The sequence below is a fragment of the Phoca vitulina genome, unplaced genomic scaffold (assembly GCF_004348235.1).
Source record: "Phoca vitulina isolate PV1807 unplaced genomic scaffold, GSC_HSeal_1.0 scaffold32, whole genome shotgun sequence".
NCBI lineage: Eukaryota > Metazoa > Chordata > Mammalia > Carnivora > Phocidae > Phoca > Phoca vitulina.
In genome coordinates, this window is record NW_022589735.1 from 5,505,912 (window position 1) to 5,520,699 (window position 14,788).

The 14,788-nt window shown below is 41.9% G+C and overlaps 1 protein-coding gene across 2 annotated transcripts; it reads right to left on the bottom strand.

Annotated features, from left to right (window-relative positions):
- Positions 1 to 1,492: 1,492 nt before the first annotated feature.
- On the bottom strand, positions 1,493 to 12,161 carry CAMLG (calcium modulating ligand). 2 transcript variants are annotated; one of them, XM_032425394.1, is made up of 4 exons: positions 11,898 to 12,161; positions 9,562 to 10,022; positions 7,514 to 7,579; positions 1,493 to 2,111 (listed from the first exon to the last, which is right to left on the bottom strand). In XM_032425394.1, exons 1-4 carry the CDS (start codon positions 12,067 to 12,069, stop codon positions 1,920 to 1,922), a joined length of 891 nt encoding a protein of 296 aa, XP_032281285.1. In that variant the 5' UTR covers positions 12,070 to 12,161; the 3' UTR covers positions 1,493 to 1,919. The 2 variants fall into 2 exon arrangements, with proteins under 2 accessions (XP_032281285.1, XP_032281286.1); XM_032425395.1 differs by lacking the exon at positions 7,514 to 7,579.
- Positions 12,162 to 14,788: the final 2,627 nt, after the last annotated feature.

Below are 14,788 nucleotides of genomic sequence, written 5' to 3' on the forward strand. Positions count from 1 at the left end.
GACAAAAATAAAGACTTTGGGGGCACCTGGGTGGCTCAGTGGGTTAAGCATCTGCCTTCGACTCAGGTCATGATCCCAGGGTCCTGGGATAGAGCCCCACATCGGGGTCCCTGCTTGGCAAGGAGTCTGCTTCTCTCTCTCCCTCTGGTGCTCCCCCTGCTTGTGTTCTGTCAAATAAATAAAATCTTTTAAAAAAAATAAAGACTTCGGGAATAATAAAGAAAAAGGTAGTATGTTTATAATTTCACAAGGATTAATCAAATAGGCCATACAAAAATTTTAAGGAAATGTAATATTAAGCAATATAATGCTTAATGTTTTATAACCTTCCAAATATGATAGTGTTACCAAGTTATTTAAAAGGGTATTTATGATACTGGGTTGCAAACCCCAGTCAATTTTCAAATCCAATTTTTATACATACTAATCATACTATTCTAGTTTGCTTAAAAACCTTACTCCTGGGGCGCCTGGGTGACTCAGTCGTTAAGCGTCTGCCTGAGGCTCAGGTCATGGTCCCAGGGTCCTGGGATCGAGCCCCGCATCGGGCTCCCTGCTCGGCGGGAAGCCTGCTTCTCCCTCTCCCACTCCCCCTGCTTGTGTTCCCTCTCTCGCTGTGTCTCTCTCTGTCAAATAAATAAATAAAATCTTTAAAACAAACAAACAAACAAACAAATAAACCTACTGCTACGGGCACCTGGCTGGCTCAGTAGGAGGAGCATGCAACTCTTGATCTTGGCGTCATGAGTTCGAGCCCCACAGTGGGTATAGAGATTACTTAAAAATAAAAAATCTTTAAAAAGTAAATAATAGCGGCGCCTGGGTGGCTCAGTCGTTAAGCGACTGCCTTCGGCTCAGGTCATGGTCCCAGGGTCCTGGGATCGAGCCCCGCATCGGGCTCCCTGCTAGGCAGGAAGCTTGCTTCTCCCTCTCCCACTCCCCGTGCTTATGTTCCCTCTCTCGCTGTGTCTCTCTCTGTAGAATAAATAAAATCTTAAAAAAAAAAAAGTAAATAAAAATAAATTAAAAATCTTACTTCTAGAAATTGAACACTCAAAAGTGAAAATTTCCAATTATGAGCTTGATAATAAAATAATTTTTATAGGGGCACCTGGGTGGCTCAGTTAAGCGTCTGCCTTCAGCTCAGGTCATGATGCAAGGGTCCTGGGAATGAGTCCCGCATCCGGCTCCCTGCTCAGCGGGGAGCCTGCTTCTCACTCTCCCTCTGCGGCTTCTCTGCCTACCTGTGCTCTCTCTCTCTGTCAAATAAATAAAATCTTTAAAAAATTTAAAAATAATTTTCCATAAATAAAAATTAAAATAAATACCTTCATAAATGCTTTCTAATTTCACATGTATGAATGTTAATAATTTCTTTCATTACTCCTTTTTTGCACTGGAGTAAAAATTAAGATACTCGACAAGAAAAGATAAAATTGGCTACCTTATTTAGTCCTTATAAGTTAACACGTGCAGACTTAACATTAGACTATTCAGTTTCTTTCATTTTATTTTTAAGATGGCTCCATTTTTCAGGACAGAACAACACAAATACAAGTTGCAGCCCTTGGGGCTAGCTGAGACCATGTTCATCTGCTCTCCAAAAGCAGCAGCTCAGCTCCCAAAAGAGGAATTACAAATCTTAGAAGTTAGAGAAACGTGGAGACTAGGGATTCTAATTAAACAAAGAAAAGTCAATTAATGACAATGGAAGTCTATTCTTCACATCAGTATTAATACAAACTCAACGCTTTTAAATCAGGGAACCTGCCATTCCATTCCTAATCAAATGATTTTACAACCCCTATCAAGTACAAGAATTACATAAAGGTGTAAACCCATTTGCCTCCTTTAGAGACACTGCACTGTAGAAGAGAAGGTGCTTTTTGGTAAGCTTCTCCTGCTGAGTGCTGCAAGCTTCATGGTACTTCAGAGCCCCAGTAATTAAGGAGTTCATGACAAAAGATAAATGTGAAAAAGTAGACACAGAGATCTGTGAAAACTTCGCCCATTTTGCTATAGGTATCCATTGATCGATTTATCACTTCAGCAGGAATTCCAGATAATAGAAGGGCAGCTGTTAGTACGGTTGTCTTTATCTTCTTTTCACCCTGTACACAGAAAGACTTCAATAAATCTTACAGCTTTCAGAAGACTACTTAAGCTCTATACAAACATTATCAGTGCTGCTATTTTTGCCTGATTCAAAGCCGTTAATGAAGTTTCAGAACATCAATCAGTAATATATCAACAAACATTTACTAAGCATATAATATGTAAAGCAGCAAACTGCTAGACATTAGGGGAAAGACACCATTCATGTTATCAAAAGTGAAAAAAACAGTCTTACCTTGAAAGGCAAAACATAAATAACTATTTAAGATATATACAACAGCACAAGACAAAAACAGGAAAAACATTACTACAGAGGACATAACTGCTAAATGAAGGACATGAATAATATATGGCACAGTGGCTCAAAGAAGGTAGAAATTAGGGGCGCCTGGGTGGCTCAGTCCTTAAGCGTCTGCCTTCGGCTCAAGTCATGAACCCAGGGTCCTGGGATCGAGCCCCACATCGGGCTCCCTGCTCGGCGGGAAGCCTGCTTCTCCCTCTCCCACTCCCCCTGCTTGTGTTCCCTCTCTCTGTGTGTCTCTCTCTGTGAAATAAATAAATAAAATCTTAAAAAAAAAAAATGAGCAAGATTTAGATGGACAAAAATGAGAGGAGAAATCTTATTGGAGGTAAGTCTTAGACAACAAAAGTCAGAAGAGTGATAGCCATACTAAAATACAGAGCTATTTGTGACAGAATCATAGGAACATTCTGTAGAGCTCTAGCGGTCATGCAAAGGAATTCATACTTGTTACACATGCAGTAGGGTATCACTGAACATCTATTTCCTGATGAAATTTTCTTGTCTAATTTTTATTTTTTATTTATTTTTATTTTTTAAGATTTTATTTATTTTTGACAGAGAGAGAGAGAGAGTGTACAAGCAGGGGGGAGCAGCAGTCAGAGGGAGAGGGAGAAACAGGCTCCCTGATATGGGACTCGATCCCAGGACCCCGGGATCATGACCTGAGCCGAAGGCAGACGCTTAACCGTCTGAGCCACCCAGGCACCTTGTCTAATTTTTAAAGGCATTTAAGGCTGAATTTTCATTTACTTAGTTGATCTGGTATCACCAGATCCAGTCACATGATTAAAAAACCTATTTAAAGATTTTTTTTAAATTTTACTTATTTTTTGAGAGAGCTCGAGCAAGGAGGAGGCAGAGGGAGAGGGAGAAGCAGACTACCCACTGAGCAGGGAGCACAACACAGGGCTCAATCCCAGGACCCTGGGGTCATGACCTAAGCCAAGGGCAGCCACTTAACCGACTGAGCTACTCTGGCACCCAAGAAACTTTTTAAATATAAAAAGCTACTGTTACCCAAGAGAAATCAAAACTTATATACAGAAAAAGATTCATACAAATTCTCAGCTGCTTTAGACATAACTAAAAACTGGAAACAACCAAAATGTCTCTGGACAGGAGATCAGATAAACAAATGGATACATTCATACAATGGAATATTACTCAGAAAAAACAAAGGGGGGGATGGCCCAATACACTCAACAACATGGATGAATCTCAAAATTATGCAGAATAAAAGAATCCTTGTACAAAAAAGTATGTATAGGAATGATCCCATATATATGAAGTACTAAAACGGGGGCACCTGCTTTAGTCAGTGGAGCAACTCTTGATCTCAGGGTTGTGAGTTCAAGCGCCACGTTGGGTATAGAGATTACTTAAAATCTCAAAAAAAAAGTGAAGTACTAAAAGAGGCAATAACTAATCTACAGTGGGAAAAAGGAAACCAGATCTGGGGCACCTGGGTGGCTCAGATGCTTAAGCGTCTGCCTTCAGCTCAGGTCATGATCCCAGCGTCCTGGGATCGAGCCACGCATCGGGCTCCCTGCTCTGCAGGAAGCCTGCTTCTCCCTCTCCCTCTGCCTCTCCCCCTACGTGTGCTCTCTCTGTATCTCTGTGTCTCAAATGAATAAATAAAATCTTTAAAAAAAAAGAAGAAGGAAACCAGATCCTCAGGTTGTAGGGGCTGAAGCTGACTGAAAGGGGCATGGTGGAATGTCCTGACAGTCACATTCTAAACCTTGAAAGGATCTGGGTTTCACAGGTTGTCAAAACTCATTAAATGGTACACTAACAGCTTGAGCATTTCACTGTATGAGAATTTTACCTTAAAAAAAGGAAAAAGAACCACAGATCACTATTAAATTGTAGTTAATGATATGTAGGCCAAAATGCGTAGGGGTAAAATATACTGACGTCTACAACATATTTTGAAATACATCAAAAAAAAAAAAAAAAAAAAGATGGATTGAAAATGGATAAATTGGATAGATGCATGATAATATAACAAAATGTTAATTATAGATTTAGGTAATAAGTATAAACGGGAGTTCACTGCATAATTCTTTAAACATTTCTGTGAGTTTAAAAACTGTCATAAGGGGCACCTGGCTGGCTCCATTGGTGGAACATGCAACTCTTGATCTCAGGGTTTTTTTTAAAGATTTTATTTATTTATTTGACAGAGAGAGACACAGCGAGAGAGGGAACACAAGTAGGGGGAGTGGGAGAGGGAGAAGCAGGCTTCCCGCCGAGCAGGGAGCCCGATGCGGGGCTCGATCCCAGGACCCTGGGACCATGACCTGAGCCAAAGGCAGACGCTTAACGACTGAGCCACCCAGGCGCCCCTGATCTCAGGGTTCTGAGTTTGAGCCCCATGTTGAATGTGGAGATAACTTAAAAAAAGAAAAAAATCCTGGGGCGCCTGAGTGGCTCAGTCAGTTGAGCACCTGACTTTTGATTTCAGCTCAGGTTGTGATCTCATGGTCCTGGGATCGAGCCCCACGATGGGCTCTGTGCTCAGTGGAAAGTTGGCCTGGGATTCTCTCTCCCTCTACGCTTCCCTCCCCACCCCCTACACGCACTCTTGCTCTCTCTGATATAAATAAAATAAATCTTAAAAAATAAAAAATAAGGGGTGCCTGGGTGGCTCAGTCAGTTAAGCGTCTGCCTTTGGCTCAGATCATGATCCCGGAGTCCTGGGATCGAGCCTCACATTGGGCTCTCTGCTCAGCGGATATCCTGCTTCTCCCTCTCCCTCTGCCTGCCGCTTTGCCTACTTGTGCTCTCTCTGTCAAATAAATAAATAAAATCTTTAAAATAAATAAAGTTTAAGCAAATCTTAAAAAAAAAAGTTACAACAAAATGTTTTGTTAAAAGTATACAGTAGTCTCCCTTCCTTTTCTCTCCCCCATTTACCTAGTAAGACATACACATTCCTAGCACAAATAACCATTGTTAATAATTTCATGTAATATTCTTCCAGAGTATATGGGGCATCTGGCTGGCTCAGTCAATGGAGTGTGCGACTCTTGATCTCAGGGTTGTAAAGATTTTTTTTTTTTCTTTTCTTTTTTTCTTTCTTTCTTTTTAAAGTGGGCTACATGCCCAGTGTGGAGCCCAACATGGGGCTCAAACTCACAACCATGAGATCAAGACCTGAGCTGAGGGGCGCCTGGGTGGCTCAGTTGGTTAAGCAGCTGCCTTTGGCTCAGGGTAAGATCTCAGGATACTGGGAGTGAGCCGTGTATCAGACTCCCTGCTCAGCAGGGAGTCCGCTTCTCCCTCTCTCCCACCCCCAACTTCCACATGTGCTCTCTCTCTCTCAAATAAATAAAAAAAAAATCTTAAAAAAAAAAAATCTTCCAAAGTTTCTTCATACATATACAAGAAAATCAAATATGTATTATTTTCCTTTTTTTTTTTTTTAAAAGATTTTATCCATTTATTTGAGAGAGAGAGAGAGAGACAGCACGAGCAGGAGGGGGAAAGGGAGAGAATCTTAAGCCGACTCCATGCTGAGTGTACAGCCTGACACAGGGCTCGATTCTAGGACCCTGAGGTCATGACCTGAGCTGAAACCAAGAGTCAGATGCTTAACTGTGCCACCCAGGCACCCCTATTTTCCTCCTTTTTATGAAAAAAGTAGCATACTATAGCTCCTACTCTGCATTTTGTTTTCTTCTCTTAGTATTTCTTGGCAAGCTTACCATTATCCATATATCAGAGCTTCATCATTCTGAATGGATATGCCATAATTTAATGAGTCATTTATTAGTAGACATCTTTGCTGTTTCTGAACTTTGCTATTGCGGGGCGCCTGGGTGGCTCAGTCGGTTAAGCGTCTGCCTTCGGCTCAGGTCATGATCCCAGGGTCCTGGGATCGAGCCCCACACTGGGCTCCCTGCTCAGCGGGAAGCCTGCTTCTACCTCTCCCCCACTCCCCCTGCTTGTGTTCCCTCTCTCGATGTCTCCCTCTCTGTCGAATAAATAAATAAAATCTTTAAAAAAACAAAAACAAAACAAAAAACTTTGCTATTGCAAAACTATCAATCTTTCAATAAATATACATCTGTATCATCCAAAAAAATTCAATTAAATTTACAAATAAAAGAAAATTACATTTCTTTTTATATTCTTTTACTTTGTATATATAACCTATTTGACTCTTCATAAATATGTTTCAAACCCATTGAAAACACACATGAGGTCTATCAGTGCATTATAAACGACTAAGCAAATGACCAAGTAGCTGTTTTTCAGTAAAAAACTCACAAGGGGTGCCTGGGTGGCTCAGTTAAGCGTCTGCCTTCAGCTCAGGTCATGATCCCAGGTTCCTGGGATTGTGCCCCGCATTGGGGTCCCTGCTCAGTGGAGACCCTGCTTCTCCTCCTCTCTCTGCCCCTCCCCCCGATCATGCTCTCTCGCTCTCCCTCTATTTCAAATAACTTAAGTAAAATCTTAAAAAAATAAAAAAACCCTCACACAAAACTCAATTATATCAGTGAGGTTACTTTTTATGCCAGCCAAGTCCCATAAAACTGTGTATACATTTGTAGTTAAGCAGACTAGGTAAACACTGACACTTTCCATGATTCTGTTCTGCAACTTGGGCCAAATAATTCTTGGAAATACCAGGCCCTTGGACATTAAAGATACAGTGCATTGTTATTAGGCATCCAGTAAGGAGCATAGTAAGATAAATGAACGCATTTTAAAATTAATTTCCTTTATTACAGATAAAATGTATTAATAAATTCACTAAGTAATTAAACTGAACATTTTCTCAGAAAAGTATTATTCAAACTCTGTGGTTAAGTTTTCCCCCCAGTCCATGATGGACCAACATTTTTGTAAAATATGAAAAAAATGTTATGGCAATGTCAAATTGCCAAAAATTTTCTAATCACTCACGTTAACTTGTTACAAACAGAAACAAATAGTTTTTAAGATCAGCAATGGTGGGCCAATGACACTTCTAGTAGCACTGATTCAGAACATGAGTATGACTAATTTTTTTTAAGTTCTTAAAATTATCTAGTCATCAATCAGTCTAAATACATCATCAATAATTTAGAAAAAGTTTTAATTTACCTTGGGAAAATATTTGTATAGTCCCATGTATGCAAGTTGTAAAGTAAGAAACGGAGCAAATATGGACTGTGAAGATAGAAGATAAAATTATGTATTTCCAACATCATCATTCAAATCACAACAAATCAAACTAACAGCAGCTATAAAATTCCAAGCAAAAAAACTGTAAAAAAAATACACATATATTTAATTTTAGTGGCTGAAAGCAGTCTTGTTTCTGCACAAGGGTGAAAAAAATAAAGGGACTGAATCTCCTTATCATAAAACATGTTTCTCAAGTCAAGTCCCATTCTTTCGATGTTCCCCGAAGTGTCTACTCTCACAAAAACTTATTCTTTAAATGATTTAGAGTATTCAGTGGCGATAGATGTATAATACATCATGCAGTAACATCTCTCTCATCTAGACGTAATCAACCAACAATTTCCAAGCACACAGAAAAGGCCCAGTACTTACTGGATGCCATACATTCCCAGACACTGGGACAAGAAATTATCTCATTAGCTATACTGCTGGCATCCAAAGGGCAAGCTATTCTTACTATAGATAAAATGGTGTGGTTGTCTTGCTTCTTGCACAAGAAAATCGAAAAGACCCAAACAATAATTGATTTAGGGGGCGGCTGGGTGGCTCAGTCGTTGAGCGTCTGCCTTCGGCTCGGGTCGTGGTCCCAGGGTCCTGGGATCGAGCCCCGCATCGGGCTCCCTGCTCTGCGGGAGGCCTGCTTCTCCCTCTCCCACTCCCCCTGCTTGTGTTCCCTCTCTCGCTGTGTCTCACTCTGTCAAATAAATAAATAAAATTTTAAATAAATAAATAAATAAAATAATTGATTTAGATTTATTCCTAAAATTAAAAATATTATGAAGGGAGTGAAAGAGCAAACATTACCAGATGGACATATAGTGAAAGCAGTGAGAAATAACATCTGAAAATCTGATAGCAAAAAAACTAAAAAAACAAAAAACCTCACACATAAATGGGACATAACTTTAAAATCCTAAAAGCACAGAACCCTTAAAAAAAAAGCAGCTACACATCTCATTAAATGCTGAAAGCTATGACAATTTAATGTCAGATCTATACAACAGATTCTCTTTAAAAAAAAATGTGCATAAAATAGATTTAAAAAAACTTTCCTGCTGAATAATATAAACTTTAATTATCTGAAAAATTTGCTATATGCCCAGTACTTGGTAGGTATTCTTAAAATGTCTAGTGAATGGAAATACTTCTAAGAGCAAGACACTGAACTATGAGTTATGCTTTTCTTCATTTCTCAGGAGAAATGAAGGCACGTGAAGGCACGTGAAGGCACAAAGAAGACGGACTGCCATTATGATGATACTACATTATAAAATGCTGAAGTTCTTGCTGAATCACAAAAAAAATTACATCATGTTCAGGACCACAGGAACTGCATTTTAAGGTTTCAAATTACTTGAACAGTGGTAATTGGGGCGCCTGGGGTGGCTCAGTCCTTAAGCGTATGCCTTCGGCTCAGGTCATGGTCCCAGGGTCCTGGGATTGAGCCCTGTGTTGGGCCCCTGCTCAGTGGGGAGCCTGCTTCTCCCTCTCCCACTCCCCCCGCTTGTGTTCCCTCTCTCGCTGTCTCTGTCAAGTAAATAAATAAATCTTTTTAAAAAGTGGTAATTAATATATAGTACATGTAGATACTTTACCCTTTGGTTTTGGAAAGAAATTAACTGTGTTAAAGCCCAGCTGTCACTTAGTAACTATGTGACCTTGGGCAAATGATTTAACCTCTGGGTCTACATTCCCTCATCTATAAAACACAAAGTCAGAAGGATGAGGTTCAATAAATTAATACACGTAAAGCATCAGAATGCTACCTAGAATACAGAAAGAGTTAAGCAATTATTATTGGGCTCTGTATTTAACCAGAACATTTCATCTATATCTAAGGTGAACAGCAGTTTATATCTCCAAGCAGCCACATGAATCTGGTAAATATTAATACTGGCAATCAATTCCATGGATTTAAAGCACTCATTCTATAGCCAATTTGCAATTTCCATTATGTTTCTTACCAAGTATTTGCAAACAAAAGCTCTGACTCCAAAGGCAAGAAGAGCACATCCCACCAATCTAAATATTCGAAAAGAGTCAAATTCTTCTGTTGTATTTCCATCTTCTTGATTGGGTTTTTCACTAATCAGCTGTTTCCGTAGCTTCATTGCTTCTTCAAATCTGGAGAGGTACTGTTCAAGGCCATGGCGAGAACCCCTCTGGACAGTGTCTGCTGTCAGGTCCCCTCTATTCCGCTGCCGGAGCTCAAGGTTTACATCATTATTGCACTCCGGTGATTTAATGAAAGAGTCCAGTTTGTCTCCCAGCTGAGTCCCCTTTACCTCGGCCACACCACTTTGCTGGTCAGTTGTTCCTGTACTGACCGAATCCCCTAGCACTACTCGCTTTGAAACTGAAGGAATGGTGAGGGAGTTCAGTTTGTCACTGTCCTGCTGCTTTGATTTTGTTTGACCTTCTTCTTCTGAGAAAAGAAATTTAGAAGCCTTATGTAGCACATACTGGCAAACACCTTTCATATTAATATTAAAAAATATGCCGCTACTGCTAGAACTCTGCAGTCTCTGAATCTAAAAACTGATTCTGTATAAAACATAAACTGGTTTCTTCCTCTACACCCTCAGAATATGTATCACCCCAAAAGGGTATTCTTGCAGAGGATACAACCCAAACTGTGGGAGCAGGAAGATAAGACTAGCAGACAAATTGGGAAAGATGGTCATGGAGGGAGCAAGCTATAAAGACCAGGTTTTCATGGATAATATATCCCAGAAGAATGACTAGATTGCCTGCTCTAGCTTATTTGATTAAAAATATAAAATCATTAAAGCTTTTCAAAATCTGTATTTTAATATTACATTTCTGAATCCAGAGTCCTGTCAGCATAGGGTGTGGCATATCCTACAGAAGAGCTACTGTTCCCTATCGTAGTGAGGGAGCCATTAGTAGATAATTAAGCAGTTTGAGGATGCTGTTCTGCTTTAAAAGCAAAACAAAACCTTTAGTGACAGAATTTTCAAAGCAAAAGAACACAATACAGAATACAGCTTGAGAAGGACAATAAATGCCTTTGGAAGAAATATCCTGCTGTTAATCATTAAAGGGAGAAATGTGTCTTCTAACTATTGTTTAGAAGAATTTCAAATAGTGCTTCTTACCTTTCCTGGTAACTTGTACACTATCTGAAAAGTTCAGGGCTGTCTACCTAAAGCCCACAGAAATCACAAAGCTTTAAGTAGCTTGCAAACACTCAATAAAGGTCAATTACTAAAGGCAATCAATGGAAACTTAGAGAACACTAGCACCTACTAAGTGCTCAATAAATATTCACACGAATATTCATTGAATTGTACACGCACTGGGCGAGACATGAGGAACTCTCTTTAGGGTTAAAATGCGGTTCCTTGGGGGCGCCTGGGTGGCTCAGTCGTTAAGCATCTGCCTTCAGCTCAGGTCATGATCCCAGGGTCCTGGGATCGAGCCCCATATCGGGCTTCTGGCTCAGCAGGAAGCCTGCTTCTCCCTCTCCCACTCCCCCTGCTTGTGTTCCCTCTCTCGCTGTGTCTGTCAAATAAATAAAATCTTTAAAAAAAAAAAATTAATTAAATAAAATGAAATGCGGTTCCTGACATCAATCACATCAATCTCAGCACACTAGGAGAGACCTTAGATGGGCACGTCCCACTTGTTGGGGGTACAAATAATGGTCACCCAGTGTTATTCTCCTGTTGTAGAAAGCCTGCAGATGACAGTGTTGAGGGCACTGACACAGACCAGGATAGGACCGTAAGAGTCCCATTTCCACGTAGGAAGGACTAGGGAGCAGTTCAGTGAACACAAGCTCCGGAGGGCCGACAGAATAACAGCGAAAGGCAAAAGGAAGAGAGACGCTAGGAAAGGCACTGGAAGGGAAAGCATTTGGAAGAGAAATAAAGGAAAGCCATTTTCCTGAGGGGTACAATAGAGCAATCTGACAGGGGATAAAAGGTGCGCCCTTCAAGTAGGGAGGGCGTGGGGAACGAAAAAGGGGCTCTCTAGCATAACCGGGCGGAGAGCACCACGGCATAGGTGGGGACTCAAGAGCCAAGGCTTCGCAGCCTGGGGCAGAGATGGGGACAATCTCGGAGCGAAGCCCACGGAAAACTGAGGAGAGGGACCAGAAACGTCCGGGGGTTAATAAGTGAGAACTTGTGACATCACCTAAGAAGCGGAGACAAGAGGGTAGGTCACAGAGCAGGGCTTTGTCAAAAGGCCAGCGGGGCGTTAGAGGGAAAGCAAGAATAATCCTGAAGACTCAAAGCGGTGGGCCGGAGAGTGAGGGGAGACGGGAGGCTCTCACCCGCGCCACTCCCGGGCCTGTGAAAGCCCATGATCCGGTTGATGCGCTGTTCCGAGTTCATAAGCAGCTTCCTCCGCCGCAGCTCGGCCCGACGCTGGGAAGCCGACAGGCCTGAGGTCGCCGGAGCCCCCGGCCTGTCGCCGCTGTCAGGCGCGACGGTCACCGGCTCCATCTTCCCCTCCCAAACCAAGGAATGCTAAAAGTGGCGCTAGAGGTGGCAACCGCGGCGCAGATGACTTAAGGCCAGGCCGCAGGGCGCAAGCCCACCCCCCCTCCCCGCCGTAGACACGCCCCCGAGCGCCAAGCCCGAGAGGCTGGCTAAGCACGTGCGCCGTCGACCGGACAAAGCGCGAGGTTTGCGCCGCCATCTTGGATGAGGGCAGACTGGACAACCCCAGTTCCTTCTGCCTGGGCTGGCCCTCGCTGCTCCTCTACCCCCGCCTCCGGGCTTTTCTGATATTCATGCGGGGGGGAGGAAAACCGGCCTCCATGCTGACGGGAGGGAAAAGAATGTGGGCCAGGCGTAAACCCACCTGGGTAGGTGCCCAAAAGCAAAATGGAGGTTGCTGCGGCGGGCACTTGTTTCTAGTGACCTTCTGCGACCTCGCTTGTAAACTCCGGATATACGTAACTCGGGAGCGACGCTTTAGGGAGAGTTGCGTTTAGGATTTGTTCTTTACGCTGATTTCTTCGTTCTCCTCAGTCGCTTTTCTCCCAAATACACATCTGGCATGTTCCAGGCCTTCTTCATGGCTTTGTTCACGACTTTCCCAGTGAAGATTTCCCTGTCCATTCTACCTAAATCGCCACTCTTCTCAAGACTCCATATTCTCCTTATCTGCCTTATTTTTCTTAACCGACTCGCAAGCTAAATGTACTTATTTTATTGTCTGTTTCTCCCTAGCTACACTGTAGGCTCCAGGAAGAGTATTTTGTTCGCAACTGCAACTCCTGGAACAGCGTGAGCACTCAGCAGGGCTGACTTAAAAGGCGGTGTTGAGAGCCATGATAGTATTAGGGACCCGAGGAAATGTCTAATTTTAATTTCTTTTAAAGTCAGAGGAAACGTGTAATGATAATAATTAACATAATAATGAATCCAGCGTGGATTATAGTTATCCTTATACCAACAGTCATAAAATATAATTTAAGAATGCCATTATGGGGGCACCTGGGTGGCTCAGTTAAGCCACTGACCCTTGATCTCAGCTCAGGTCTTGATCTCAGGGTCCTGAGTTCAAATTCGGGGTTGGGCTGGCACTGGGCCTGCAGCGTACTTTAAAAAAAAAAAAAAAGCCTCTTTGGAGGAAGGGGCCCACTAAAGCAAAGTGCGTAGCGTACATGAAAGTCATAAGGCAGCCCTGCATTTGCTATGCAACTATTCGTCATAAAGACGAAGTGAATAAATAAAAGAATGAATTCATCCGTCAACCCTTTGTGAGAGGGCGCCGTGACCACTTGACACCTGAGGCTGCAGAGGGTGAAGCAATCTAGTGGGTCTCCTGCAATGAAGCCTGCTACACAATCATGCTCAAAATCAGGGAGCAAGTGAAACCGGCCTAAACAGAAGGTAACAAAATACTATATTTAACTGTTAGTCCCCTTACCCTGTACAGACAGAAAAATTTGAGGAAAAAAGTGTAAAAAAATCTAACAACAATTTATCTTTTGGCTTCAGTAACAAGAGGAGCCAAGGTATAAACACGGATTTTCTCCCTTGATTGGGTAAAAGCTAAATCCCAAGGACATGCCCTACTTAATGACAAAGCATTAGAAAAGGTTGCCCTGCCTATGTGTACAGACCTACATAGTTGTGTCTTAAAAAAAAACTTCTAAAACTGAAATAATTGTTAAGTATAATAAATGTGCAGAACTTAATGACGTATAGTTCCGATGAACCAAAACCAAATACAATTCCAGAATAAACAATATTTTTTTCACTTAAGAGAGCCTATAGAGGCGCCTGGGTGGCTCAGTTGGTTAAGCAACTGCCTTCGGCTCAGGTCATGATCCTGGAGTCCCGGGATCGAGTCCCACATCGGGCTCCCCGCTCAGCGGGGAGTCTGCTTCTCCCTCTGATCCTCCCCCTCTCATGCTCTCTGTCTCCCATTCTCTCTCTCAGATAAATAAATAAAATCTTAAAAAAAAAAAAAAAAAAAAGAGAGCCTATAGAATCCAAATTTAAATTTTATCTGCTTAGGTGCATGATAGCTCCTATAGTTTGGTAAGAATTAAAAGTGTGAAGATTTCATGTTATATGCTTACTTATCTCTGGGGAACCATTTCCCTGTGGGGTTTCTGTAGTTTATTGATTAAACTCCCTAGTACTTCTCAATAAGTGATTCTTTGATAAATGATGTGCATACTTAAGATTATTAATTACTATCTCCCTCGCTATGGACTTTACGAGGGCGAACCCACTCATTTTTTAAAAATTTACCACTTTGGGGTGCCTGGGTGGCTCAGATGGTTAAACGTCTGCCTTCGGCTCAGGTCATGATCCCAGGGTCCTGGGATCGAGCCCCATGTCGGGCTCCTGGCTCAGCGGGGAGCCTGCTTCTCCCTCTGCCTCTCTCCCTGCTCATGCTCTCTCTCTCTCTCTGTATCTCTGTGTCTCAAATGAATAAATAAAAATCTTTAAAATAAAATAAAATAAAATTTACCACTTTGCCCAAACCTAGCACTGACAGCACTAGATTAAACTTTTGTGAATAGTTGCAGAAATTTTTCTTTTATTTATTATTATATTTTTAAAGATTTTATTTATTTATTTGAGAGAGAGAGAGAGAGCACGAGCAGGGGGAAGAGCAGAGGGAGAGGGACAAGCAGACTCTCGTGCTGAGCGGAGAGCCAGATGCAGAGCTTGATTCCATGACCCTGAGATCATGACC